The following is a 26,350-nucleotide window of genomic DNA, read 5'->3' as shown; positions in this document are numbered from 1 at the left end:
TACTAGGGATCACCACAAAACCACCACCAAATCCCTAATCACATCTACAGCCATAGATTACTCCACGAAGACCACAGATCTGATTATTCACGGTGCCACCATAATGCAAAAACATGAATCCAGGGCACAGATCCCATTAGTTCTACATAGATTCCCCCCCCCTCCAAGAAAAACCTCTACCATAAAATCCATGATTTCACCTTGGCTTTGCAGGGACCCTCTATAAAAATCCAGAGGATCCATAATGATTTGCGTCCTGGATCTGAAATGTGGGAAGTGCGGTTTTTATAATTCAGTCCCTGGGCACAAATGTGATGTATGCTTTGAAGGTGGTAAAGGACATAAGAAACAGTCTTATCAGTCAGATAATTGCTCTCAATAGTGTAGTGACAAACTCAGAAACACAGGGTCCCTTCATGATAGCCACAGCCATGCCCATCCCCCTTTCTTTGCTGCTGGATTGAGAATGAGATCCTTGTTAATGCCTGCTCCCACAGCAACAGATGTTCCTAGGAGCCAATCAGTATTAAAGGGGAGAGTGTTCACTACTAAGAAGAGTCTTCTCAGCATCTGACTCACCTCCGGTCACTCTGATTGGCTCCAAACAGCAGGAAAAGGACAAGGAAGTATGTTAGAAGACTCTTCTCAGTGGCTAACATACTCCCCTTACATGCTGCTTGGCCTGTAGGATGCTGGAAACATTGGAACCCTGCTCCCAAAATAGTAAGGGTCTAAGCCCCCCAAGACCCTGGATGACTACACCCCTGATTGCTCCATCTAGCTTAGCATGCACCGTGGCTGGCAGCCACTCTCCAGAGTTTCAGACAGGGATCTCTCCCAGCCTGGACCCGGGTCCTTCTACCCCAAGCTCGATGCTCTACCCCAAGGTATGCCCCTAGTTACTTTTTTTGAACTACAACTCTCATCAGCCCACTCCAGTGGCCATGCTGGCTGGGGCTGATGGAAGTTGTAGTTCAAAAAAGTAACTTTTCCAAGTTCTGCCCCTTACCCACGTTTTCCACATCATGCACCAAAAAAACACAGGAGAAGGGCCAGAGCTCAGTGGTGGAGCACCGGCTTTCTCCCTGCAGAAGATCCCAGGTTCAATCCCCAGCGTCTGGAGGTAGGGCTGGAAGAAACTCCTATCTGAAACCACTGCCATTTGGTGTAGACAATGTTACTGACTCACTGACTTTTTTTTATTTATAAAAATATCTGTATACCGCTATTTCGCCAAAAGGATCAAAGCAGTTTGCTACATATTAAAAACAACCACCACAACAGAATAAAAACAACATTAAAAATTCAATAAAAACAAAGGTCAAGAGGGTCACATCACTCGAAAATGCTTGGAAGTTGTTTAAAAACACTATATTAGAAGCTCAACTGGAGTGCATACCGCAGATCAGAAAAGGTACCGCCAGAGCCAAGAAGATGCCAGCATGGTTAACAAGCAAAGTCAAGGAAGCTCTTAGAGGCAAAAAGTCTTCCTTCAGAAAATGGAAGTCTTGTCCGAATGAAGAAAATAAAAAAGAACACAAACTCTGGCAAAAGAAATGCAAGAAGACAATAAGGGATGCTAAAAAAGAATTTGAGGAGCACATTGCTAAGAACATAAAAACCAACAACAAAAAATTCTATAAATACATTCAAAGCAGGAGACCATCTAGGGAGGCGATTGGACCCTTGGATGATAAGGGACTCAAAGGTGTACTAAAGAACAATAAGGAGATTGCAGAGAAGCTAAATGAATTCTTTGCATCTGTCTTCACACTGGAAGATATAGGGCAGATCCCTGAACCTGAACTAACATTTGCAGGAAGGGATTCTGAGGAACTGAGACAAATAGTGGTAACGAGAGAGGAAGTTCTAGGCTTAATGGACAATATAAAAACTGACAAATCACCGGGCCCGGATGGCATCCACCCGAGAGTTCTCAAAGAACTCAAAGGTGAAATTGCTGATCTGCTAACTAAAATATGTAACTTGTCCCTCAGGTCCTCCTCCGTGCCTGAGGACTGGAAAGTGGCAAATGTAACGCCAATCTTCAAAAAGGGATCCAGAGGGGATCCCGGAAATTACAGGCCAGTTAGCTTAACTTCTGCCCCTGGAAAACTGGTAGAAAGTATTATTAAAGCTAGATTAACTAAGCACATAGAAGAACAAGCCTTGCTGAAGCAGAGCCAGCATGGCTTCTGCAAGGGAAAGTCCTGTCTCAGTAACCTATTAGAATTCGTTGAGAGTGTCAACAAGCATATAGATAGAGGTGATCCAGTGGACATAGTGTACTTAGACTTTCAAAAAGTGTTTGACAAGGTACCTCACCAAAGACTTCTGAGGAAGCTTAGCAGTCATGGAATAAGAGGAGAGGTCCTCTTGTGGATAAGGAATTGGTTAAGAAGCAGAAAGCAGAGAGTAGGAATAAACGGACAGTTCTCCCAATGGAGGGCTGTAGAAAGTGGAGTCCCTCAAGGATCGGTATTGGGACCTGTACTTTTCAACTTGTTCATTAATGACCTAGAATTAGGAGTGAGCAGTGAAGTGGCCAAGTTTGCTGATGACACTAAATTGTTCAGGGTTGTTAAAACAAAAAGGGATTGCGAAGAGCTCCAAAAAGACCTCTCCAAACTGAGTGAATGGGCGGAAAAATGGCAAATGCAATTCAATATAAACAAGTGTAAAATTATGCATATTGGAGCAAAAAATCTGAATTTCACATATATGCTCATGGGGTCTGAACTGGCGGTGACCGACCAGGAGAGAGACCTCGGGGTTGTAGTGGACAGCACGATGAAAATGTCGACCCAGTGTGCGGCAGCTGTGAAAAAGGCAAATTCCATGCTAGGGATAATTAGGAAAGGTATTGAAAATAAAACAGCCGATATCATAATGCCGTTGTATAAATCTATGGTGCGGCGGCATTTGGAATACTGTGTACAGTTCTGGTCGCCTCATCTCAAAAAGGATATTCTAGAGTTGGAAAAGGTTCAGAAGAGGGCAACCAGAATGATCAAGGGGATGGAGCGACTTCCTTACGAGGAAAGGTTGCAGCATTTGGGGCTTTTTAGTTTAGAGAAAAGGCAGGTCAGAGGAGACATGATAGAAGTGTATAAAATTATGCATGGCATTGAGAAAGTGGATAGAGAAAAGTTCTTCTCCCTCTCTCATAATACTAGAACTCGTGGACATTCAAAGAAGCTGAATGTTGGAAGATTCAGGACAGACAAAAGGAAGTACTTCTTTACTCAGTGCATAGTTAAACTATGGAATTTGCTCCCACAAGATGCAGTAATGGCCACCAGCTTGGACGGCTTTAAAAGAAGATTAGACAAATTCATGGAGGACAGGGCTATCAATGGCTACTAGCCGTGATGGCTGTGCTGTGCCACCCTAGTCAGAGGCAGCATGCTTCTGAAAACCAGTTGCCGGAAGCCTCAGGAGGGGAGAGTGTTCTTGCACTCGGGTCCTGCTTGCGGGCTTCCCCCAGGCACCTGGTTGGCCACTGTGATGAGAACAGGATGCTGGACTAGATGGGCCACTGGCCTGATCCAGCAGGCTCTTCTTATGTTCTTATGTTAACTGTTGGGGGGGGAAGCATCTTCTTAATTTCTTGCATAAGCCTGGCGGAACAGAAAGGCTTCAGCAGGCGCTTAAAAGCTAAGACAGACTTAGCACAAAGTAGCTTCCTGCGCGTCAGCCTGTGGACTTGGCGGTGGCGGCATCCAGTTAAAAAAACCTTGCGGATCCGAAATGATTCCTCCTATTAATTTACTGGATCCGCACCGTTGTCTAAGACTGGCCGCAGGAATCTGTTTCCCTCGACCCTCCCCTGGGCTGCAACAGTACAGGAGGACTTACGGCCGGGGCTTGGGTGGGTTTAGGGGCTGACAGGTGCACGGGGCAAGCCGCGAGGGAAAGAGGCGCCTTTGTAACCGGAGGAGGAGACGCGCGCTGAGATCCCGCCCCCGCTGGAGAGAGAGAGAGAGAGAGAGAGGTGGGTGAGTTTGCGGGAGAAGAGAGCGCGCGTGTGAATGAAAAGGGAAAAGTCAGCCGGGCTCAGTGCCTGGGACGAGGAAGGGAGGGCGGGCGACGAAAGGTGGGGCAAGCCAGGCAGGGGGGCAAGGCAGGAAACTATGTGAGGAAGGTGGACGGGGATACAGCGCGAAAGGAGTGAGTGAGCAGAGGGAGGGGGAACCCGAGAGCGAGAGAGCAGTCCGGATCTGCAGCCCAAAGGAGAAGAGCCAGCAGGAGGCGAAAAGGAGGGAGCCGAGGCAGAAGGTGGCTCCTGGGCGAAGGAAGTGGGTGAGAGGAGCCGACGCGTCACAGAGTAAAAGAGGCTCCAGCGGCGGCTGCACCGCGCGCGAGGGGGGGCATTGCCGGGGCACTTTGCGTGGGGAGGAGGCGAAGGAACAGCCCCCCCCCTCAGCTGCCCGAGCGAGGGAGGGGCGCCCACAGGAGAAGCCCAGTTCCAGCGGCCTGGAGCAGCAGCCGCGTCGCTGAGGCGAGCCATCACCGGCGACTGGTGGGCGCCCGCGCGGGTCCCTTCGAAGGGGCGACAGGGCCAACAGCGGCGGCAGCGGCGGCGGCGGCAACGGCATGTTATTCCCCACCGGCTTCGACTGAGGCGGGATGAGGATCCGCCCGCTCTATCTGGGCAAGGTGCTAAGGAGGAGGTTCCGCCTCGTGCTGGTCTTCGGGGTGCTGGTCGTGGGGCTCTGCGCAGCCTACTTGGAGCTGGTGGTGTTGGCCGACGGCGGAGGACACCCCTTGAACCGCAGTGAGTGGTTGTCTGCTGGGAAAGGCGCGCACGTGTTTGCGGGGAGGGCGAGAGCTGCAGGCTGAAGCTTGGTTGAAAGCTGCGGGGGGGTTCGCCCCCGACCCTGTCTTCAAATACCGGGAAAGTGTCCAATCGCCATAGAGGCGACAGCGGCCCTGAGCGCATGCAGAGAGCCTTTCCTCCTCGGGTCCAGAGGTTCCATTTGGGATTTAGGGGGAAGGGAACGCGGTTTTCAAGCAGGGTCGACCACAGCCCCAGGTGCCTTTCTCACCTTTCTGGTTTGATGGTGGAGAGGTTTGCATGGTACCCTCCTACCACGGTGAAAGCAGTGTTGGGGAGCCGTGCAAAATGCACAGCTTTTGTTGACTTCACAATGGCCCCTGCTCACTTTGAAGCAAAGGTCGGGGAACCAGATTGAAACAGCCTGCGCATGCGGGAGCGGGTGTAGTGAGGCGGGTAAAGCCCCCCCACCCAATGCTCGGCTAAGCTCTGGATTTCCTGATCTAGAATCATATGGCCAGAGGGTCCTGGGGGACCCTACCTGTTCTTCTAGGCAGAAATGGTTGGCTAGCTAGAGTGCTTATGCCAGAGATGGATTCCTTCATTCTCCCTTAGTCTGGTTGCAAGTGAGATGGTCCTACTGCTCTGGTAGCATTGGGGTAGTGTGGAGGTAGAAACCATTAAGGAACAGGAATAGAGGAAGGGCCCTAGCTCAGTGGCAGAGCATCTGCTTTGCATGCAGAGGGTCTCAGGTTCAATCCCAGGCATCTCTACTTAGGGTTGGGAATGTCCCCCACCTGTAATCCTGGAGAGCTGCTGCCAGTCACTGAGCTAGATAGGCCAATGGTCTGACTTGGTATAAGGCAGCTATCTGCTGTATGTTCTTGGATGTCTTTGGCAAGCCATTACTGTGCACACCCCATACATGTTTTGAATAATGTTGTTATTCAATTTTGTCATGCAAAACCAACAACGTAAATAATACAACTAAATAGTAATAATGTGACAAGAACAATTCTGGGAAAGCAATGTCACATGTCCTACAGTATATTCCAGTGACAGACATGCACACTATACATTACATACACACCATCCATTGACTTCCCCTAAGAATCCTGTGACCTGTAGTTTGTTAAGGGTGTTGGGAATTGTAGCTGTGTGAGATGTAAACTACAGCTCCCAGGATTCTTTGGGGAGAAGCTATGTGCTTCAAATGTATGGTGTGTGTATACAGCCTATCTTTCAACCTCAGCCCGCTATATCTGTAATAGGGGGTTAATAGTACAGGCCTATTCTATAGAGAGTTTGTAAAGATTGAGACAATGCATGTAAAATATTGTGAACACTTATGAAAAATGTGCTTAATAAGTATGCAAATGTTGGTGTTGTTATAGATGCTAGCATTTAATCCCCTAACTAAGACCTTTTTGGGCATGACTTGCAAAATTTAGTATGCAATCCTATAGCCACTTTTCTGGGAGGAAGCCCTTTTGAACTCAGTGGGACTTGTACAGGTTTGTGCTGTAAAAGTATGGCAGTTTAAGGATCTTCCTTGATGTTATCTTCACCCGTGGTCAATCTTTCTCCAAAGAAGCTGCCCCAATACCATGACCAGAGAGCATGCAATGAAGACACACTAAAGGCTCAGAGGAATATAGCCCAAAACATTGACTTTGCCCAAGGCTGGAGTTGTCTTTCTTGGATCTAAATGTTCCTTTCATTGATCCTTCCTCCAGCAAGGGGCTGTCCAGAGAGACCTGGAATTAAAAACTGCCAACTGAAGATACAGAGTTATCATTTCTCATCAGACAGTGTGAAATTAGCAAGTTCGGAAGAGGCACAAGTTGGTTGTTTAGCTATGGGTTGTAGTCAATAGAGAATGGTGGCTCTGTTGTCAGTGGGGCAGTGAATCCACTCTGGGTTTTAGTCTGAACTTTCAAGGGGCTGTCCAAGAAGCACCTTCACTGCCCCACTGATCTCGGAGTCACTAGCCTCCACTGGGTGTAGAAGAGTATTTGGGGATGGTAATTATGATTTCCTGCATCCCACCACTTAGGAAAACCCAGTAAAATTTACTTATAACTAGAAACAAAATAGGAACATCCTATTTCATAAGTAGGGGGAAATCAGATGATGATGGTGTACATCTTTCTATTTTTCCTATTAATGCAGCCAGAGGGGTCGATGTTGTACTCAGATCTGACAGACTATAGTTGCTTCACTCTTTCACACAGCTGCTGCTTTTCATACTTACAAACCTTTTAAAAATAGCAAAGCTGCCATCATAAACACTAGGGAATAAGCCCATTGAACACAGCGGGACTGATTTCTGGGTAAACATGCATAGGAGTTGCTCTGCACTGGTGACTTCAAACAAGCTGTTTTTCTCCAGTGAAACAGGATTGTCTGAAAATCATGAAAGGGGCACAAGAAGTCTGATAGGATTCTGCTGCTGCCACTGCATTTCAGACTATCCACCAAGCCCAGCTTGCTAGAAATCTGGGTATAATGTAAATCCATCATAGAGATGTGAAGGCCCAGAAAAAACCAGTTTTCCCCATTTTTTCCCAAATGCCTTTTGGGTTTTTTTTCTGAAAAATTGAAAAAATGAAGGAAAAATGGATTATGGAATGTTTTATTTTAGCATGATGAATAAAATGTTTTATTGAATTTGGTGGGGCCCCTTTTCTCAGTTCTTTTTATGGGAATGCATGCTTTATGTCTGCTTGACACTGTGGAGGACTAGCAGAGACATAAATAATTTTATTTGTTATTAATGTTGATGGTTTCTTCTGGTTTTTTAAATTGTTTTTTGCCTGCTCCTCATAAATTGGCAAAATGAAAGAGGTTCCTTACAGTTCAGATGTTCCTTACAGTTCAGGATCTTGTAGATCCATTTGTTACCAAAAAAAAGGTAAAACTTTTAAAAAGTAAATTCAATTTGTAATAATTGTTTGAATAAAATGTACTTTTAATCTACCAAATGTGATAACTTTATGCCAAACCAACTTGTACATAATTACATTTTATGTTCCTGAAGTAACAAACTGACTTTCAATCTGTAAAAAGTGCTAATATTGCATTTATTCAATTTTTCCAAAAATGTCCATTTTTTCCTGAAAAGAACCGGGGGGGGGGGGAGGGGACTGGATTTTTCCATGGCTTCAAAATTTCTGGAAATTTTACATCTCTAATCCATCATCGGCTCATTCAGACAATTTAAGGCTAACCTTAATTACAATTTTCCTGCTTTTTTTCAATCTTCATTTGGGGAAGGGGGGAATTTGTGCTGGCTTACTCAGTCACCCTGAGTTGAGACTTCAGGTGTTGAATTGTGCTAATTAATGGTTCACTATGTATCTAGATTATAAACCAACCCACATTCAGGAATAGCAAGGAATGGGTTGGTTGAATGTGGATTAACATGTAGATTGATCATAATCTGTGCCATAAATAAACAACTCAAATGGTAAAACAAATAGGTCTTTTGGTCAACTACATTGCATGATAACTGCAAAAAGTCCTCATACAATGGAAACATTGGTGGCCACAATTTAACAGTTTTGCATCTGATGAAATGGCCATTAGTCCATGAAAGCTTTTAAACAGTAATCAGTTTGCTAGCCTTTAATTTACCACAAAATTCTTTGCTGTTTTTGCAGCAATAGGTTGACATGGCTACTTCTCTGGTAATTGTTACAATGTGACCTATGTTTTTTGCACAGCTATCAGCTGATAAGTTTCTGTGCATTCTTGCAACACAAACTTATCACTGTATCATTTAACAGTCTGATGTCTATGAACTATGATAATGTTAAACCAAACTGTGTCAAAATAGTTACATTGTGGAAGTTACATTTGGGAAAGGGCTGTAGCTCAGTAGTAGAGCATCTGTTTTGCATGCAAGAAGTCCCAGGTTCAATCCCCAACATTTCCAGATAGGGCTGGCCTGAAAATGTCCCATTCAGAAATCCTGGAGAGACATTATCAGTCAATATAGACAATATTGAGCTAGATGAACTCAGTATAAGGTGGCCTTCTGTGTAGAAAAAGGTCAAATATCAAAATGTACAAAGTGCACCACTGTCATCCAGTAGAATAACTCTTGCTTGATTAGCAAAGCAATTCTATGCATGTCTACTCAGAAGTAAGTCTTGTTGAATTCAATGGGACTTACCCCCAGGTAAGTGTATATATGACTGCAACCTAACTGTATGGCAATTAACTGCTTAATTATTATTAAATCTGTATATATTTGTATGTGAGAAAAACAACCATTCTAAAGAAAAAAAGCTATTTTTTTATGTATGTATCTCTCATGGCAGGCAGACTTCACCTTAGATGGGAACAGACATTGTCCAATCTTTTCATGCTCAGGAGGGAATACCTGTTTAAAGATTATACTTGCCATGTACAATTGTTTAACATTCATATTAAAAATTAAATTTAAAAATTGCTGCCATTTATTTTTTGACTGAATAAAATGTTTTAAATTGACCAATTTAATCAATTAATTGACTAAGGCTGCAATCCAATATACACTTTCCTGGGAGTAAGCCCCACTGAACCCATTGGAGCTTACTTCTGAGCAGACAGGTATTGGATTGCAGCCTAAATGTTGCAGTGCTAGTGTATGGTTGTAAAAATAATTCTGTAATAATGGAGTAGATGTAGTTGTGGTTTTGGGGCCTGCATGAAAAATGCAACAGCTAAAGCCAAGTAAGCACTGTTATAGTTTAACTAGTAGAAAGTTCCCAACATTGGTTGGGAATTCTAAGAAACGGAAAAAATCAGTGCAGTTTTGAAATCAGTGGTTAAAATCAGAGCAGTTTTGAAAGGTTCAGTCCACCATCTTGATTCAAAATTGTATCCAAACATAGACAAAAACCTGCCCCTTGATCTCAGATACCATTATGCAAAAGTTGCTTACAATATCTTACATTGGTTAAAATCGGTGTAGTTTTGAAAGGTTCAGTCTGCCATCTTGATTCAAAATGGCATCCAACTGTATCCAAACATAGACATAATCCTACTCCTTGAATTCAGGAATCATTATGCAAACTTTGCTTACAATATCTTAATAGATGCCATCGTTGTCATCATTATCATTTATTTGTATGCCACCTTTCCATAGCTAAGATGTGCTCAAGGTGGCTTACAACATCAAAACAAATTACATGTCCAAGCACATAGACAAAAACGAGACAAACAACTTTCTGAAATATGTAGTTGATTAAATATGTGAATATTCTCTTCAGGGTTTTCTTTGCAACCAGCACTTCTTATCTCCCCCCCCCCTTACCCTGTTCACATAGGACACATCCCTCTGTCCCCTGTGTATGTCTGGCTAAATCGATTAGCTCATGCTTGCACACACACTGTTGTACACTCATAAACAATCTATATATTAATTGCCTGAAATGTTTGCTTAACCTTCATCTTATTTAATAGATACTAGATGGTATAATACAGTGCAATCCACTTGCATGTGATCCGTGCAGACAGCTGCTGATACTGAGCAAATGATTACCTGAAATTATCATAACAGCAATTAAGGCAATGGCTTATATGTCTTCTTGTCCATCAGATTAAATGAGTTAGTGCCACTTGTTGCTGCATAGGAATATGCTGTATTTAGTACTGATTCATATTATATGGTAGCAGACACCTTTGCTGCACTTACACCTGTGTTTCCCACAAAGAATATGTTCAGTGCAAAGGCAAGGGGAGATGTGTCTCCCCTTTTACATTTTATGTGCCTCCCTCATGAAACACTAATGTAAACACGACAAACATGCCTACTCCTATTAAATGTACATGTTGGCTTTATATTAAAGCTAGTGTTGTTAAGAGAATTTTGCTGTTGGGCAGGGATTAAAGTGTGTCAGGATTTGTATGCCTCTGGATGAGCAATTAACTCAGGCTTGGTTCCCAAACTCTAAATAAATTGTAACATATAGCCAGTGGGGTAGTGGCAAATTCAGAAGCGCAGGGCCCCTTCATGTTAATCACAGCCACCACCCCTTTTTGCTGCAGGGCTGAGAATGAGATCCTTGTTAATGCCTTCCCCCACAATGATATCACTAGGAGCCAATAGGCATGAAAGAGGAGAGTGTTAGCTACTGAGAAGAGTTTTCTCAGTAGCTAACTCACCTCCTTTCATTCTGATTATCTCCAATCAGAACGAAAGGACAAGGAAGCATGTTAGAAGATTCTTCTCAGTGGCTAACATCCCCCCTTTCATGCTGATTGGCTTATAGGTTGCTGGGGACACAAGGACCCTTCTGGGACCCTGCTTCCAAAAAATAAGGGGTCTAAGACCCCCCAAGACCCCAGATGAATACACCCCTGCGTATAGCACAATTCTGTGCATGTTTACTTGGAGCACACCCACTGTGTTCATTGGGGCTTACTTTAAGGTGATGTGTGCAGGATTGTAGCCATCAGTGAATCCAGGTTTTGGTTTAGTGTGTCACCTGTACTGGGACTTGTGATTAAACTCTTTCCTCACTAACCATGAGCTGTAGCCAAGAACAAACTTAACTACAGTTTTTGGTCAGTGAGGAGAGAGCTTAACCATTAATCCCAGTTTGGATGACACAGTAACCTTTGCCTAGAACCAGTTTTGGTTTAGGGTGCTGTTCAAACCAGCTCATAAACTAGTTCAGACATAATGCTAAACATAGTTTAGCATTAAGAGAAGAAACCTGTATTCTACTCCCCTGGCTTTCATGTACCCCCTTGTCCTCTAGCGCAGATATGCACACACACACCTAGTGTATAGCCCCTGAATGCAGCCCCTACCATATCAGAGATTAGCAGAGAATTATAGCTTAGTAGCAAGTGAGAAACTTATTTCTAATATAATACATAGAAAGAAGTTAAAGGAGATGGAAGTGCTCCACTAGTGAATATTTTAGCATATCTTCGTTATCTGTTTGTTTGTAATCCAATAGTGAAGATTTGTCATAGTTGCCTCTTGAAAAGAATGGGATAATTGCTATTTCCAGCTCTATTAGGGTTACATAAGAGCAGACCAGCAGTGCTGGGTAAAGAAAGATACAACCAAAACTTACTTTAGGAAATGTACTCATCTTTATAGTATCAAGTTAAAATGAGGTAACATCTTCATAAACATAGATACTTCAATGGGACTTCAAAGTGCTTAATTTGGTTGGGTAATATCTGTTTTAACTGAAGCAAAAGTTTAGTATATTTAAACAGTCTGGGAAGTCATGGTTTCTTTTTTGTTTAAATGGCAATATGTTGTTCTAAAGGTATCTGCCAAAACCTGGAGGAAAATCCACCTCTGTGTTTAGTTTATAATAGAGAGGTTTTCTTAATGGCTCATGGAGGTGGACTTGGAGACTTCCAGTACTACTGTACCACCAATAAAAATATCTATTTTGAGTTGTACGAATGAAAGACAAACACTTGTATTTGTTTTTTTCATTTTGCCTTTCTAGCTAAGTAAAAATTCCACCTTTTACAAGTAAAAGGATGCTGTTTTTTGGTTTTCCTCTTAGGAAGAGCTGGTGGTTTCATCTGAAGGAGACAGAGGCTGTTAGGAGTGGAGTTGTTACCAGAGTTTTATTCATTCTCCTTTATTTTTGTTAAATCTTTCTTCACATTCTCCCAAGTGTAAAAGCCTAGTGACAACATATAATTGGGTACCAGCCAGCATTAATAGAATTGCCTTTGCTGATGCAATAGCCTCCATCTGCATTTATTGTTCAGCAACCCAAAGGTAGATTTCCCCCCCAGTAATTTTCCAGGGCTGGAAGTCAGCTTATGGCTGATCATTATTTCCATTTCTCTGTTTGCAACAGAACACTCACTATTCAACTTTCTCTGGAAGGTATTTATGGCATATGGGATATGCGGGATACCAGGAGGTTTTTTTTTTTTTTTTGAGACCTTGTGTAAGCATTCACAACATTACTCTGGATTTATTAATCTAGATCACATCCTAGTACAGCATTTCTAGTTCTGCTCACACAAATGCCAGAAAATTGACATCTTTGCTTCAAATAGCTTTTGTAAATGTTTGGCAGCATTTGCAGTGGAGTCAGCTCAAGGCTGCTGCATGTATTACACACTGAACATTATGAAATAAGTGGAAGGATCCCATCATGAACTGATTAACTGATTAAAGAACTGTATAATAATGCCTTTCTATAAGCCCATGGTCACAGGGCCACAAATATCGCTTAGGCTTACTAACCAAGCCTCTGTTTTTCTATGCTACAAATTCTGCCAGACATCTAGCTAGTATGGAAGGTTCAAGGGAGAGGTGAAATCAGGGCTCACTTGCAGAGGAGCTTAGCTAAGGAAAGAAATGGAGGGGGAGGGCAAAATGCCTGCTGTTGATTTTCTTCTACAAACTACTGCAAGTGAGAATCTGTATGATCTCCGAGAGTCCTTCCCACCTGAGTGGAAGGGTCACTTGTCCCTGGAGAGGAAGTGTATGGAACTGTGGACACCTGTGCATGGTATGTCCACATTTTGAATGTGCCATTCTAGTCAACTCATCTGAAAAAGGACACACTATAGCCAGAAGAAGGTTGAAGGCATTGGTGCATCTTTCCTATGAGGAAAGGTAAAGCACATGGGGCTGGCTGACTTATAAAAAGATGACAGGGAGGGATATAACTTTATCAAAGTATGCATGGTGTGTAGAGTAGGAAGAGAAAAACCAAATTCCATCTTTCATAGCGGAAGAGTTCATTGAAAAAGGGAAGTACTTCTTTATGCAGTGCATGATTAAGAACATAAGAAGAACCCTGCTGGATCAGGCCAGTGGCCCATCTAGCCTAGCTTCCTGTTCTCACAGTGACCAACCACATGCCCATGGGAAGCCGGCAAGCAGATCCTGAGTGCCACAGTGCTCTCCCCTCCTGTGGTTTCCAGCAGCTGGTATTCAGAAGCATAGTGAATATAACCATCAGGGCTAGTAGCCACTGATAGCTCTATGAATTTGTCTAATCCTCTTGTAAAGCCATCCAAATTTGTGGCCATCACTAAATCTTGTGGGAGTGAATCCCAAAGTTTAGTTATGTGCTGTGAGAAGAAATGCTTTCTTTTGCCTGTCCTGAATCTTCCAACATTAAGCTTCACTGGATGGCCCTGAGTTCAAGTATTATGAGAAAGGGAGAACAACCTGTCCCAATCCACTTTCTCTACACCATGGATAATCTTAGTCTGGAATTAATTTGTGGGATTTACTGCCACAAAATTTGGTGATGGGCATTAATTTAGAAGGCTTTAAAAGAGGGTTAGACCTATCAGTTGCTGTCAGCCATGATAAAACAAAAGGAACATGCATGTTCAGAGGCAGTATATCTTTAAGTAGCAATTGCTGGAGTGGAGGGGGACAGAGAAAAAGGGCTACTGCCTTCCTATGCTGTCTGTGGGTTTTCTGGAAGCATCTAGCTAGCAACTGTTGGGAAATGAGATGTTGGACTATATAGACCTTTTGTATGATCCAACAGGAACATGGGAAGCTGCCTTATATTGAATCAGACATTGGTCCATCTAGCTCAGTATTGTCTACACTGGCTGGCAGCAGCTCTCCAGGGTTTCAAGCAGGGAACATTCCCAGCCCTACCTGGAGATGCTGAGGATTGAAACTGGGACCTTCTGCATTCAGTGTAGATACTCTACCACTGAGCCACAGGAATCTTACATTAACAACTTGCCCACACACCTTTTTAAAAACTGAGTTTGCTACTAGGGAATACTGGAGGAGAAGAAGCAGACAGACATTTGATTCCCAGTGAGAGAAAGTGGGTCTCTGTGCCAGTTGTGGGAAGCATGAGCACTGCTTACAGTCTGGAGTGCAAGAGTGTATGTCACACTAAATTCTGCAGAATCAGTCAGTTCCGATTTAATATGTTTATGATGCAAACAAGGCAGGGATTCTTTGAAGGATTATATGTATACACCAAATTCCCTTGTTATATTTTTTAAATTTAAGATTACTATCTCAAATATCATCCTTCAGATTTGTCTACATGTGAAAACCTGCAGCCTTAATCAGCCTTGTAGCTGCATCTCCTTGCACCTGGTCCTGGATGACTTGTTGTTTCTGCTTGTGAAGTGTGGGCTGTTTGTGTATATGCTGTGAAGTTCAAACTCTTACTGCTGTTCATGTTTATAGGAAGTCTGAGATAATTGCTTTCTCCCCCTAAACACATCAGGTGCTGCTGCCTGATGAGTATTTTTAGGAACCTGAAATGAGTATATCCTTTATATGTAAAGAGAATTGAGCAAGAAACACATACTGTTCCCATATATTATAATACAGCTGTAATCACATAAAAAGAACCTGCACTGAACAAAAAATTATGTCTGCCTGGCAAATCTGAGAAATTAATTGTTGTTGGTGACTTTCAGTTCTCAGAATTACTTGGCTTGTACTCATGATAATCCCATAAATCAGGTAATATTAGTTGCATATTACAGGTATAAGAACTGAGCTGGCAATCTGGCATTTGAATCCAGGCCTTCTTTCCCAAGACTGTAGTCACTGGATCCCCCTGACTCATCCCAATATTCTTAATTGGGCACAGATTAGAAATTGAACAAGCATACCAAATATTTCTGGGAATCTTTGTCTTAATAACTGGAGATTTGGGGCCACTCTAGATATGACAGCAACATTGCTTCATGGAAGCTAAAGAATTATGGTGTAATCTGAATTTAGATGTGATGATGTTGTGTTTATATACCTCACCACGTATTCATGAGCAGGAACGATACGACTACCACAGTTTTTCAGCAACCCCCTCCCATGAAATAGGTTTATATGTGTTATCATCACCCTTGACAACCAACAGATGTTGCATGCTATTGCCTAAACAGAAGCGCTTTCCAGTAGGGACTGAGTGGGGTATAATGGGGCATACCATTGTTGCAAAGGTTCTGTCTTAAATGCACCCTTCCTACTTGAACATAAATTTCCTCACCCTGCCTGAGGTTTGTTTTAGTAATTACTTACATGAGAGTGAGCAACAGTGTGAATATGGTAAAAGCAAATCAAGATTGTCCTTGTAACCATTAAAGCCAAGGTTTAAAGTGGGTTTACAAACCATAGTTAGGAGCTAACCCTAGTTAGCTTTAATCCTGTTTGTGCCAATTTAATTGTAATAGCAGGGAAGGGATACATTTAGATGCAAGAGGGCCAGGAAAAGCCACGTATAAAATCCATGGCTTTGTAAACAATATTTTGCAAGTGTCTCTATTAGATCTACAGCAGACTTTGTTTATTCAGACATATTGCTCCAGATTGAATGACAGAGTTGATCTGTACTCTTGAAATTATATCAGCAGATACCAATACCAATTTGTAAAGCAGTGTTCATCTACTGGCCTGTAAGACCAAGATGATTTGGAAACAGAAGTATCAATTCTTCTGTAATGTCAGGGGTTCCCAAACTGTGGTCTGTGGACCACTGGTTATTCGCAAACTTCATCCAGGTGGTCCATGATATGTCTGCAAAAATACAGTTAAAAATCATGCAACATCTAGCACAGCATAGAACAATTGCTACAACATGCAGAAAAATCATTAAGTGGTGTGCCAAGTCCCTCAGCAATTTTCAAGTGGCCTGTGGGGGGCAGGGGAGTTTGGGAACCACTGTATTATGTGACCCTGGAGCTTACATCAAATGAGGAAGGACTTCCATTGTGCACATTTGCAGATGAAAGGGGGGTACAGAATAGAGAATATTTTCAATAAAAATGGTTTTGATTAAGCTTTGTGAGTGAAAAGATTTTCTTGGTGTCACCATCCACGAAAATGCTGAAACAGAAGCAACTATTCTTCTAAAGAGAACACTTATGAATGCTTGTGTATATAGTGTTTGGCAAAAGGGTTTGATTATTAGGAATGGAAAAGGTCTTCCAGGTGGTAAATTCCCACCATTGTGTAAAGAATACAGAGGTTGCACTCACCCACCCACCCGCTAACAAGCAACAATGAAAGAAGTCATTTTTGTTAGCAGTGAAGTTACAAATGCTCTTGAAATGTCCTGTGGCAACCGCTGAGAAATCTCAAAGAACTTAAAAGTGCTTAAAAGTGGGAGTGTGCTTTAGATTCCCTCTGCACAGATTAACACCCTAAGAAACAATCAGAGAGTTGTGCATCCATCCAAAGAGCTCCAGGAACAAATTATATTGTCAGCAAAATGACAGAAAAGAAAGGGCCTCTGCCCAAACCTGTCCTCTCCACATCTTGTTTCTCCACATTTTTTTTTGTAATGAACATGCTATATTTCTGTCTGGCCTTTGACACTTGAAGTATCAGGCACTTCTGTCTTATTGCCAAACCTGAGCAGAGCAGCAGCAGCAGCAACAGCAGCAGCAGCAGCTCACCTTTGTATTGACTGTATTACCCAGTAATATGCAAGTCAGCCTGTAGATTCTGTTAGGCAGAAAATGAGAGCGCATCAGGAAGAGTGCTAATGACTCTTCTGAAGGACCCGAGGGTTTTCTCACCCTGGAAGCAGAGCTTAATCACAGCTAACACTAGATGTTTTTATTAACTTACTGGCTAGCGGTTCCAACAGCCTACGTTAAAACAGATTACAGGTTTCACAGAGGCCACGAGGATAGCCTTATTTTTCTCCCCTCTAGGTCCTCATATTCATCTATATGGTGCCATACAGAAGTGAAATTACAAGAAATTGGCCAGAGGAAAAATTAGTAGCTAGTTGAATTACCTAAATTATATATATACTGATTCCGCATGGGTTCAAAGGTTGGGAGGGGAAAATGTGTATGTGTATTTTAGAATTGTAGAAGTGAAGGGGAGACCCATGAGGAAATTTTGCAAGTGGGTGGTGGGTTGGGAAATGAAGTTGGAGGAAGCATATCCTCTGAGGCCATTTCTCTCCCACCTCTCACAATCCTTTTAATTGCAAAGAGGCATTATCCTGCCGCAACTCTGAAGAATCCTTGGAGGGGGCAGAGAAGGTTGGGCAGGGTGGAAGCAAACCTTTAGGCCCTGGGCTAAAGGCAAGAAGTAGCAAGCCATTTGCTTCCCTTCAGCCTAATTCCCAGCTGTGGCTGGCTGAGGTCCTTCAGCAGCTCTTTGCTGTCCTGAGGCAAAATGAAGGCTGTACAAATATGTAGCCCTCAGCTGCCATCAGCTTTTAAGCTCCGCGAGGAGACTTAGGGTCATCATCATGCCTGCCCACCCATTATTTTCTTGAATACTGGGGCAGGGCGAGGATCTTTACCATTGCTACATATGACTCTCTCCTAGATTGTCTTTTCTCTTTCCACTTTTGACTCCCTGCATATGATGTGACCATTGCCAGGAATTAGGGATGGAAAGGTCTGTCAGTTTCAGTTCTCTCCGTTTTCTAATCTTAAATTCAGTTCTCCACATTTCTGCAGCAATTTGCAAATCCTCATGAAAATTCAGTCCTAAAAACACATTTTGTGTGTGTGGTTTTGACTTAAAGTACACATTTTTGAAAACAATTTCGCCTAATATAATGCATTTTTGTATGTTATTTTAACTCATATATTCATTTTTGTGCACACTTTCTCATAAAATATACGTTTTTGTAAACATTGGTTTGTTGGAAAACTACATCACAAGATTTGGATGAGTATGAATTCTTAAGGATGGCCCTTGTTTCGCTTCTCATGTTGTTTCAGAAATTGTGAATTTGATCAGTTCATCTTTAAATGTGAACTTGATCAAATCCCTCCCCTATCCCTACCAGGCACCCTCTTTGAAAATATAGAGAGTGGTGTTGGTCTCTGTATTTGGCCTCAGATGGAGATCTTACTCCAGCAGCTTATCAGTGATAAGAGAGTAGAAAGTCCAGTATTCTCCAGTGCTTTATCTCTTCAGAGTTCATTTCATTTTCATTTTAAGTGCCAAAGGCACACACATAGGTTTGTTTTTAACGATAATGCCCCAATCAATTCTAGCTGTCCAACTTTGCTAAAAGGTTTTGTAATGTTTGTGAGATGTTTGGTAGCGGCAGAACGGAGAGATGAACAGCCTTCCAGGCCTCATATGATATTATAATTTATTAAATTGAAACCCCCTCCTCTCAACTGATAAGTGCTTCAAGAGGCTTAACACTTTAGTTTTCAAAAAGTACACATGCAAAATCACAATAAAATCACTTTAAAATAGTGTAAAACAATTGTGCAAATACCCACAAAAAGGTTTCATAGAACAGATAGAGTAAAAAATAACTACTGTCACAGAACTCTTTCAGATTTATTTTCAAAAAGAGTGGATTTGCATTTCTTTCTAAAAATGAGGCTCAAGTTTGAGGAATTAAACACATGAGAATATTGCTAGGGAACATCATGCACAATGTTTGCAAAGACCTTTTCCAAGCTAACAGTACAATCCTACACAGGTGTACTCAAAAGTAAAATTGTGTGCAGTACTCAAGTATGTGAGTACCTAAGAGCCAAACTATTAATTGCAAGTAAGCAATTAATGTGCATAGTTTAAAAAACAAGACTTTAGTTGCAGTAGGCTTTCCTCAAGCAGAACTGGGACTACTGTACACAGGGAGGAGGTTTAAACTTTTCCTTATCCTGTTGTGGTCCTGACAAATATCTCCTCTCCATAAGCTACTATTAGCCCTGGGAGAGAAGCTACCACTGGTGGCTATGGGAGAGTCCATCCTGGGGATAACAGCAGCTTCAGGGGGGTGGGATTCTCATTGGGACAGCAGAGGGGAACCAAAACCTACACCTGTTCCCTGCACATCACAGCCCCCACACCACCACCATATCAGTGGGCTTGTGATGGCTATTTACATTTTAAAAACTGCATGTTAATTGATTAGACACATTCATGGAGGATAAGGCTATCAACGGCTACTAGACATGACGGCTATGCTCTGCTTCCATAATCAAAGGCAGTATGCTTCTGAAAACCAGTTGCTGGAAGCCACAGGAGGTGAGAGTGCTCTTGCACTCAGGTCTTGCTTGTGAGCTTTCAATGGGCATCTGTTTGGCCACTGTGAGAACAGGATGCTGGACTAAATGGGCTACTGGCCTAATCCAGCAGGCTCTTATGTTCTTAACCTCTCTCTTTTTTTAAAGTACTCATTTTAAAAAGGTTCCTCCACCACCAAAGCCTGTATTTCAGGACTATACTCTCCTACTCATTTGTTTTTTTCAGTTTCAAGGCAATCCAGCACATACTAAAACAAACGTTTGCCCCTTTAAATAAGGGAGACTTAAATGTGCTTAATCTGTGTACTGGGTAGCACCCCGTGTGGTACCTGGGCTCCTTCTGGGAGGAAGGTCAGGATATAAATTTAATTAATACATATAAAATAATAAAATATTATAGAACTTCGCAGAAGCTCTTAAAAGTGAAAGAAGTGAAAGTAGTTCTTCATACCATCTGCTTTGATAACCATGAGTTGGCACAGCAACATTTTCCTATTTGGGTCATATTTCCAGGTCATATTTCCCTTCCCTTTAACAAATAAGGTGTTAATCCCATGACTCGGGCTTGGTGAATTTATGCCGAGTGCCTGCATGCTGCTCAAGCGACTGGGAAGATCTCTGGAGAGTGATTTCTTTTGCCAGAGTCATGCTTCTTTGTACATGCAGGTTGAGGCAGGAGGACGCATAGACTGAGTTGGCTTTTGTTTATGCTGCTGCTTTCACTCTGAAACTGAAGGCATTGCCAGCCTTTCTTCAGCTGGGCAAGGGTTGTCTGGGCATGTGAATGGGTGGGGATTTAAAAAAAAGAATGGGCGATGTCCTTTTTTTTGTTACTTCCTGGAATTTGTCATGGCTATGTTTCCCACCCTGAAATAAATAGCAGAAGCGTTTGCAGACGTTGATCACTTCAGTGTTGTACACAAGCTTGTTTTATTATGTTCATAATATTGAAAGGTTGTTTTTTCTTGCTGTTATATTGAAAGGTTGTTTTTGCTTGCTGTTATATTTGTTATGTTGCTGTTTTATTATTTTTGGTTATTAGGAAACTGTTTTTGTAATTGTTTTTGAGATGTATTTCTGTTCACCTTGTTGTAAGCCACCTTGAGCACAAGTTTTTGTGGAAAGGTGACATGCTAGGCTATGGTCTGAAGGCATGTGAGGCCAGCACCACAGGCCTGGTCAGTGCCTGGATGGGAGACTGCCTGGGAACCATATGTAAGCCGCCTTGGGTTTCTGCGATGAAAAGAAAGGCGGGGTATAAATGTAATAAATAAATAAAATGATGAATGAATAAAAATGATGATGAAGGTCTAACAAAAAAGATCAGAAGGAAAGACTCTCCCATCAGAGAAAGGAAGAGATCAATAACATATTTTGGTGGGAGGTTCTGGAGCAGCCTTTTGCAACTTGGTGCAGTCCAGATATTTTGAACTACAAATTGTATTGGCTGTGCTGGCTGGGACTGATGGGAATTGTAGTCCAAAAACAGCTTGAGGGCACCAGGTTTAGGGAGGCTGCACTTTGTTGTTGTTATGTGCCTTCACGTCGATTACGACTTATGGCGACCCTATGAATCAGCGACCTCCAAGAGCATCTGTCATGAACCACCCTGTTCAGATCTTGTAAGTTCAGTTCTGTGGCTTCCTTTATGGAATCAATTCATCTCTTGTTTGGCCTTCCTCTTTTTCTACTCCCTTCTGTTTTTCCCAGCATTATTATCTTTTCTAGTGAATCATGTCTTCTCATTATGTGTCCAAAGTATGATAACCTCAGTTTCATCATTTTAGCTTTTAGTGACAGTTCTGGTTTAATTTGTTCTAACACCCAATTATTTGTCTTTTTCACGGTCCATGGTATGTGCAAAGCTCTCCTCCAACATCACATTTCAAAGGAGTTGATTTTTCTCTTATCCGCTTTTTTCACTGTCCAACTTTGATATGTTCTGCATACAGATTAAACAAATAGGGTGATAAAATACACCCCTGTCTCATACCCTTTCTGACTGGGAACCAATCAGTTTCTCCATATTCTGTCCTTACAGTAGCCTCTTGTGCAGAGTATAGGTTGCACATCAGGACAATCAGATGCTGTGGCACCCCCATTTCTTTTAAAGCATTCCATAGTTTTTCATGATCTACATAATCAAAAGCTTTGCTGTAATCTATAAAGCACAGGGTGATTTTCTTCTGAAATTCCTTGCTCCATTCCATTATCCAACATACGTTTTCAATATGATCTCTGGTGCCTCTTCCCTTTCTAAATCCAGCTTTTGGACATCTGGCATTTCTCACTCCATATATGGTAAGAGCCTTTGTTGTAGAATCTTGAGCATTACTTTACTTGCATGGGATATTAAGGCAATAGTTCAATAATTACTGCATTCCCTGGGATCTCCATTCTTTGGAATTGGGATATATACTGAACGCTTCCAGTCTGTGGGCTATTGTTTAGTTTTCCATATTTCTTGACAAATTTTTGTCAAAATGTGGACAGATTCAGTTTCAGTAGCTTGTAGCAACTCTATTGGTATGCCATCTGTTCCTGGTTATTTGTATCTTCCACGTATTTTAAGAGCAGCTTTTACCTCATATTCTAAAATCTCTGGTTATTCATCATATGGTTCCTCCGTGAATGAATCTGTCATCCTTGCATCTCTTTTATAGAGTTTTTCAGTGTAGTGCTTCCATCTTCCTTTTATGGTTAATAGTGAAAGGCAGTGATGACTTCACATTTTGGAGGGCTGTTGGACAAGTCACCCTCAACCCCCTTCCCTCAATGAGTCTATCCCCTCACTTCTATTGCTGCCATCTGCTGTTCCTCCTCTGCCTCATCCTGACTACCACCTGCCCTACATCCTTGCCAGACAGAGCCAATGAGTAACCAGTCAGTTGTAGCTTCTCTTCCTTTCCCCAGTACTGTTGTTTGTGTGCCAGAGTGAGAGGCAGATGTACAAGCAGGTTGCAGTGGTGAAGGGGAGGAGCAAATAACTATGGGTAAGAGACCAGAGAATGTTATAACGGCACCAAACGTATGTGCCTGGGTAGGTATAGGTAGTATACCATGTATAGATAGTATGTGTATGGCTCCAGAGCTCATTTTGTAAAGGCAACTGATCTATTATTATCATATCTGTGGATTTCAGCTGTAGCTTTTTTTTCCGTGTGTCTCAAAAAGTCTTGCTCATTGTTGCCCCATGAAATATTCTTTTGTACCAGACATATTTAGATAGTGGGATGTTGCTCACCGCACACACAAGTTTGTCAGGCACATCGCCCCTCCCACATGTTGAAAAAACACATCCCACCTGGCCCAGTCAGGGTCTCTTCTTATATAGAGGAACACTACATGTGTATTTATTCATTTATTAAAGTATTTATAAACCGCCTTTCAGTTATTCTGCTCCCCAGCTAGATGGTGTACAAAATTCCATGAAAACATACCAAACCGTTAAAGCCATGTTACCCCCTTCAAAGATGAACAGTAGCAATCATTTATCATGGCAGTTAATAAGGCAATAAATAAAGTAAAGCAGAAGCTGGAGAACTTTTTCCAGCCTATGAGCTGCATTCCTTTCTGGGAAACCTTATGAGGGTCACATGCCAGTGGTGGGTGTGGCCAAAGTGGGCAGAGCAATGGATGTAAATTGTTCCTTTGGGCAGTTTGCTAGTTTCTGTACACTCACATACTCCTCTATATCCTCCATTCAGTTGAGCAAGAGGCATTGTCAGAGTTTACAGGCACATTCCAGCCTGGCAAAAATATTTAGGATGCAAAGCAGGGCCAGTGAGGGATGTGGCATAAGGAGAGTTCCAAGGGCCTGACAGAGAGACCTGGAGAGCCACATTTAGCCTCTAAAACAAAGGTCATCCACTGATTTCTGAATGCACCTTGGTGTGGCCATTGTGTGTATGGGCAGGGCTAGCTCATGTAGCCCTGTAACCCTCCTTATGCATCATTTCAACATATGGGTGGATCATTTGAACCCTCTTTGTGTTTTTGCCTTATACTGATGTATTAGTCTGCACATAAGACAGACATGCTTATGGTAGAACAGTACACTGCCATTACATGAGGCCGCCCCATTGCTGAAGCTAAGCAGGTCTGGACCTGGTCAATGCCAGGATGGGTGACTGCTTGGGAACCTCATGTACAGTTTCTTGGATCCCATGATATAGGAAAGGCAGGATATGTGTAACAGATAAATAAATAAAGGAGTGTATTAATATAAAACGTAATATAATAGGATCACCTTTGGGCTTTCAGCCATGTCTTCCATATCCAATGCTATGCTTTGTAACTGTAGACAACAAGAGCCATGGATGAAATCAGTAGCTGGAAGTGCTGGCGAAGTCTCTGTCTGTTCAGCTTCATTCCAGTTTCCATGCTGGCAGGTAGCAGGTCAGCTTGAAGGCTTGGATCCTGCCAACCAGGGGCTCTTGGATGACACTGATTATCTAGATCCATTTCAATCCGGTTTTAGGCTTGGGTTTGGTACCGAAACAGCCTTGGTCGCCCTGTATGATGACCTTTGTAGGGAGAGGGACAGGGGGAGTGTGACCCTGTTGATTCTCCTCGATCTCTCAGCTGCTTTTGATACCATCGACCATGGTATCCTTCTGGGAAGGCTCACGGAGTTGGGAGTTGGGGGTAGTGCTTGGCACTGGCTCCGCTCCTACTTGGTGGGTCGTCAACAGAAGATAGTGCTTGGGGAACACTGCTCGACACCCTGGACTCTCCATTGTGGAGTCCCACAGGGATCGGTACTGTCCCCCATGCTTTTCAACATCTATATGAAGCCGCTGGGTGCGGTCATCAGGAGTTTTGGAGTGCGTTGTCACCAGTACGCTGATGACACGCAACTTTATTTCTCCTTTTCATCTTCCTCAGGTGAGGCTGTTAACGTACTAAACCGTTGCCTGGCCGCGATAATGGATTGGATGGGAGCTAACAGACTGAAGCTTAATCCAGACAAGACCGAGACGCTGTTAGTGCGTGCCTTCTCTGCCCAGATGGTGGATGTTCACCCTGTTCTGGATGGGGTTACACTCCCCTTGAAAGAACAGGTTCGTAGCTTGGGAGTTCTTTTCGACTCTTCCCTGTCTCTTGAGGCTCAGGTAGCCTCAGTGGCACGGAATGCTTTTTACCATCTTCGATTGGTAGCCCAGCTACGTCCCTATCTGGACAGTGACGACCTCGCCTCAGTCGTTCATGCTCTGGTAACTTCTAGATTGGACTACTGCAATGCGCTCTACGTTGGGCTGCCCTTGAAGATAGTTCGGAAACTACACTTAGTCCAGAATGCAGCGGCCAGATTGTTGACGCGGACCAAAAGGTCCGCTCATATAACACCTGTTCTGGCCCGTCTGCACTGGCTTCCTATTTGTTTCCGGGCTAAATTCAAAGTGCTGGTTTTGACCTATAAAGCCTTACACGGCATGGGACCGCAATACCTGGTGGAGCGCCTCTCCCAATATGAAACTACCCGTACACTGCGCTCAACATCTAAGGCCCTCCTCCGAGTACCATCACATCGAGAAGCTCGGAGGGTGGTGACTAGAAATAGGGCCTTTTCGGTTGTGGCCCCCGAACTGTGGAATGGTCACCTCGATGAGGTGTGCCTGGCGCCGACGCTGCAATCTTTTCGGCACCAGGTGAAAACCTTTTTATATTCCCAGGCATTTTAATGTGTACTATTAATATTTATTGATGTATTTTGCTGCTATTTTGATTATTTTTGTTTGATTCCATTGTATTATTGTATTTATATATTCTCTGATTGTTTTATTATTATGTACACCGCCCAGAGAGCCCTTGGGCTTAGGGCGGTATATAAATTAATTAATTAATTAATTAATTTAATTTAATTAAATTAAACCCAATGGAATACTGTACACTTTAGCACTCCCCAGGACTGTATTTCCTGCCCAGATGCAACACTGTATCTGTGGAAAAGGAGCAGAATAGTTTTGGACAGCCAGTTCTCATGTACACACCTCTTGGAGGCTTTGCAAAATTCGATGAACTGATCCAGATTTTGTGCCATAGCAGAGCTCCAGAGTGATGCTCAGACTGATTGGTCCTGAAATAAAATCAAAGCAGGTGTGACTGTGAATGAGACAGGGTTAAAACTTATTAACTTCCATTGGACAAAGCATCAGGTTATGAGTGTGTGATGGAGGATTCAAGATAAAAAAAGTAATTTTCTTCAAGTTAAAAGATCTTAGGATCTTTCATACATTTTTAAAACTACTCGTAGAAGTGTAAGTTAGAGGCAAGAAAATGGCACTCCATCTTCCAAACACATTATTCACAAAGATCTGCTTTTCAAGCTTTTATTTATTATTTCTGATTGTCAAAGTCCCAGGGTCCCAGATGCTTCAGAGCTTAGACAGCTGTCTTTGCTTTTTTCAGGCACAGGCTGACCTGTGTTCTAATTGGACCAGATAAGTCCTCTTCAAGTGGGGGTGGGGGCAGTAAATTAACCCACCTAACACTCCACATCAGTTTACAATAACCAACTTCTCCTCCCTTCCCTGCAACATTTGGGGCTTTTTAGTTTAGAGAAAATGCAAGTAAGAAGTGACATGACAGAAGTGTATAAAATTATGCATGGCATGGAGAAAGTTGGACAGA

At 42.6% G+C, this 26,350-nt stretch overlaps 1 protein-coding gene across 3 annotated transcripts in view; it reads left to right on the top strand.

Annotated features, from left to right (window-relative positions):
* Positions 1-4,110: 4,110 nt before the first annotated feature.
* B4GALNT3 (beta-1,4-N-acetyl-galactosaminyltransferase 3) overlaps positions 4,111-26,350 on the top strand; it is a 122,069-nt gene continuing 99,829 nt past the window's right edge. For all 3 annotated transcript variants that reach the window (XM_061638660.1, XM_061638659.1, XM_061638658.1), the window contains exon 1: positions 4,111-4,777. In XM_061638660.1, coding sequence (XP_061494644.1) covers positions 4,630-4,777 — 148 coding nt within the window. In that variant the 5' untranslated portion in view covers positions 4,111-4,629. The remainder of the gene's footprint in view (positions 4,778-26,350) is intronic.

This window comes from Rhineura floridana, chromosome 8 (genome assembly GCF_030035675.1).
Source record: "Rhineura floridana isolate rRhiFlo1 chromosome 8, rRhiFlo1.hap2, whole genome shotgun sequence".
NCBI classification, from domain to species: domain Eukaryota; kingdom Metazoa; phylum Chordata; class Lepidosauria; order Squamata; family Rhineuridae; genus Rhineura; species Rhineura floridana.
This window is presented reverse-complemented; position numbering and strand designations above follow the sequence as displayed.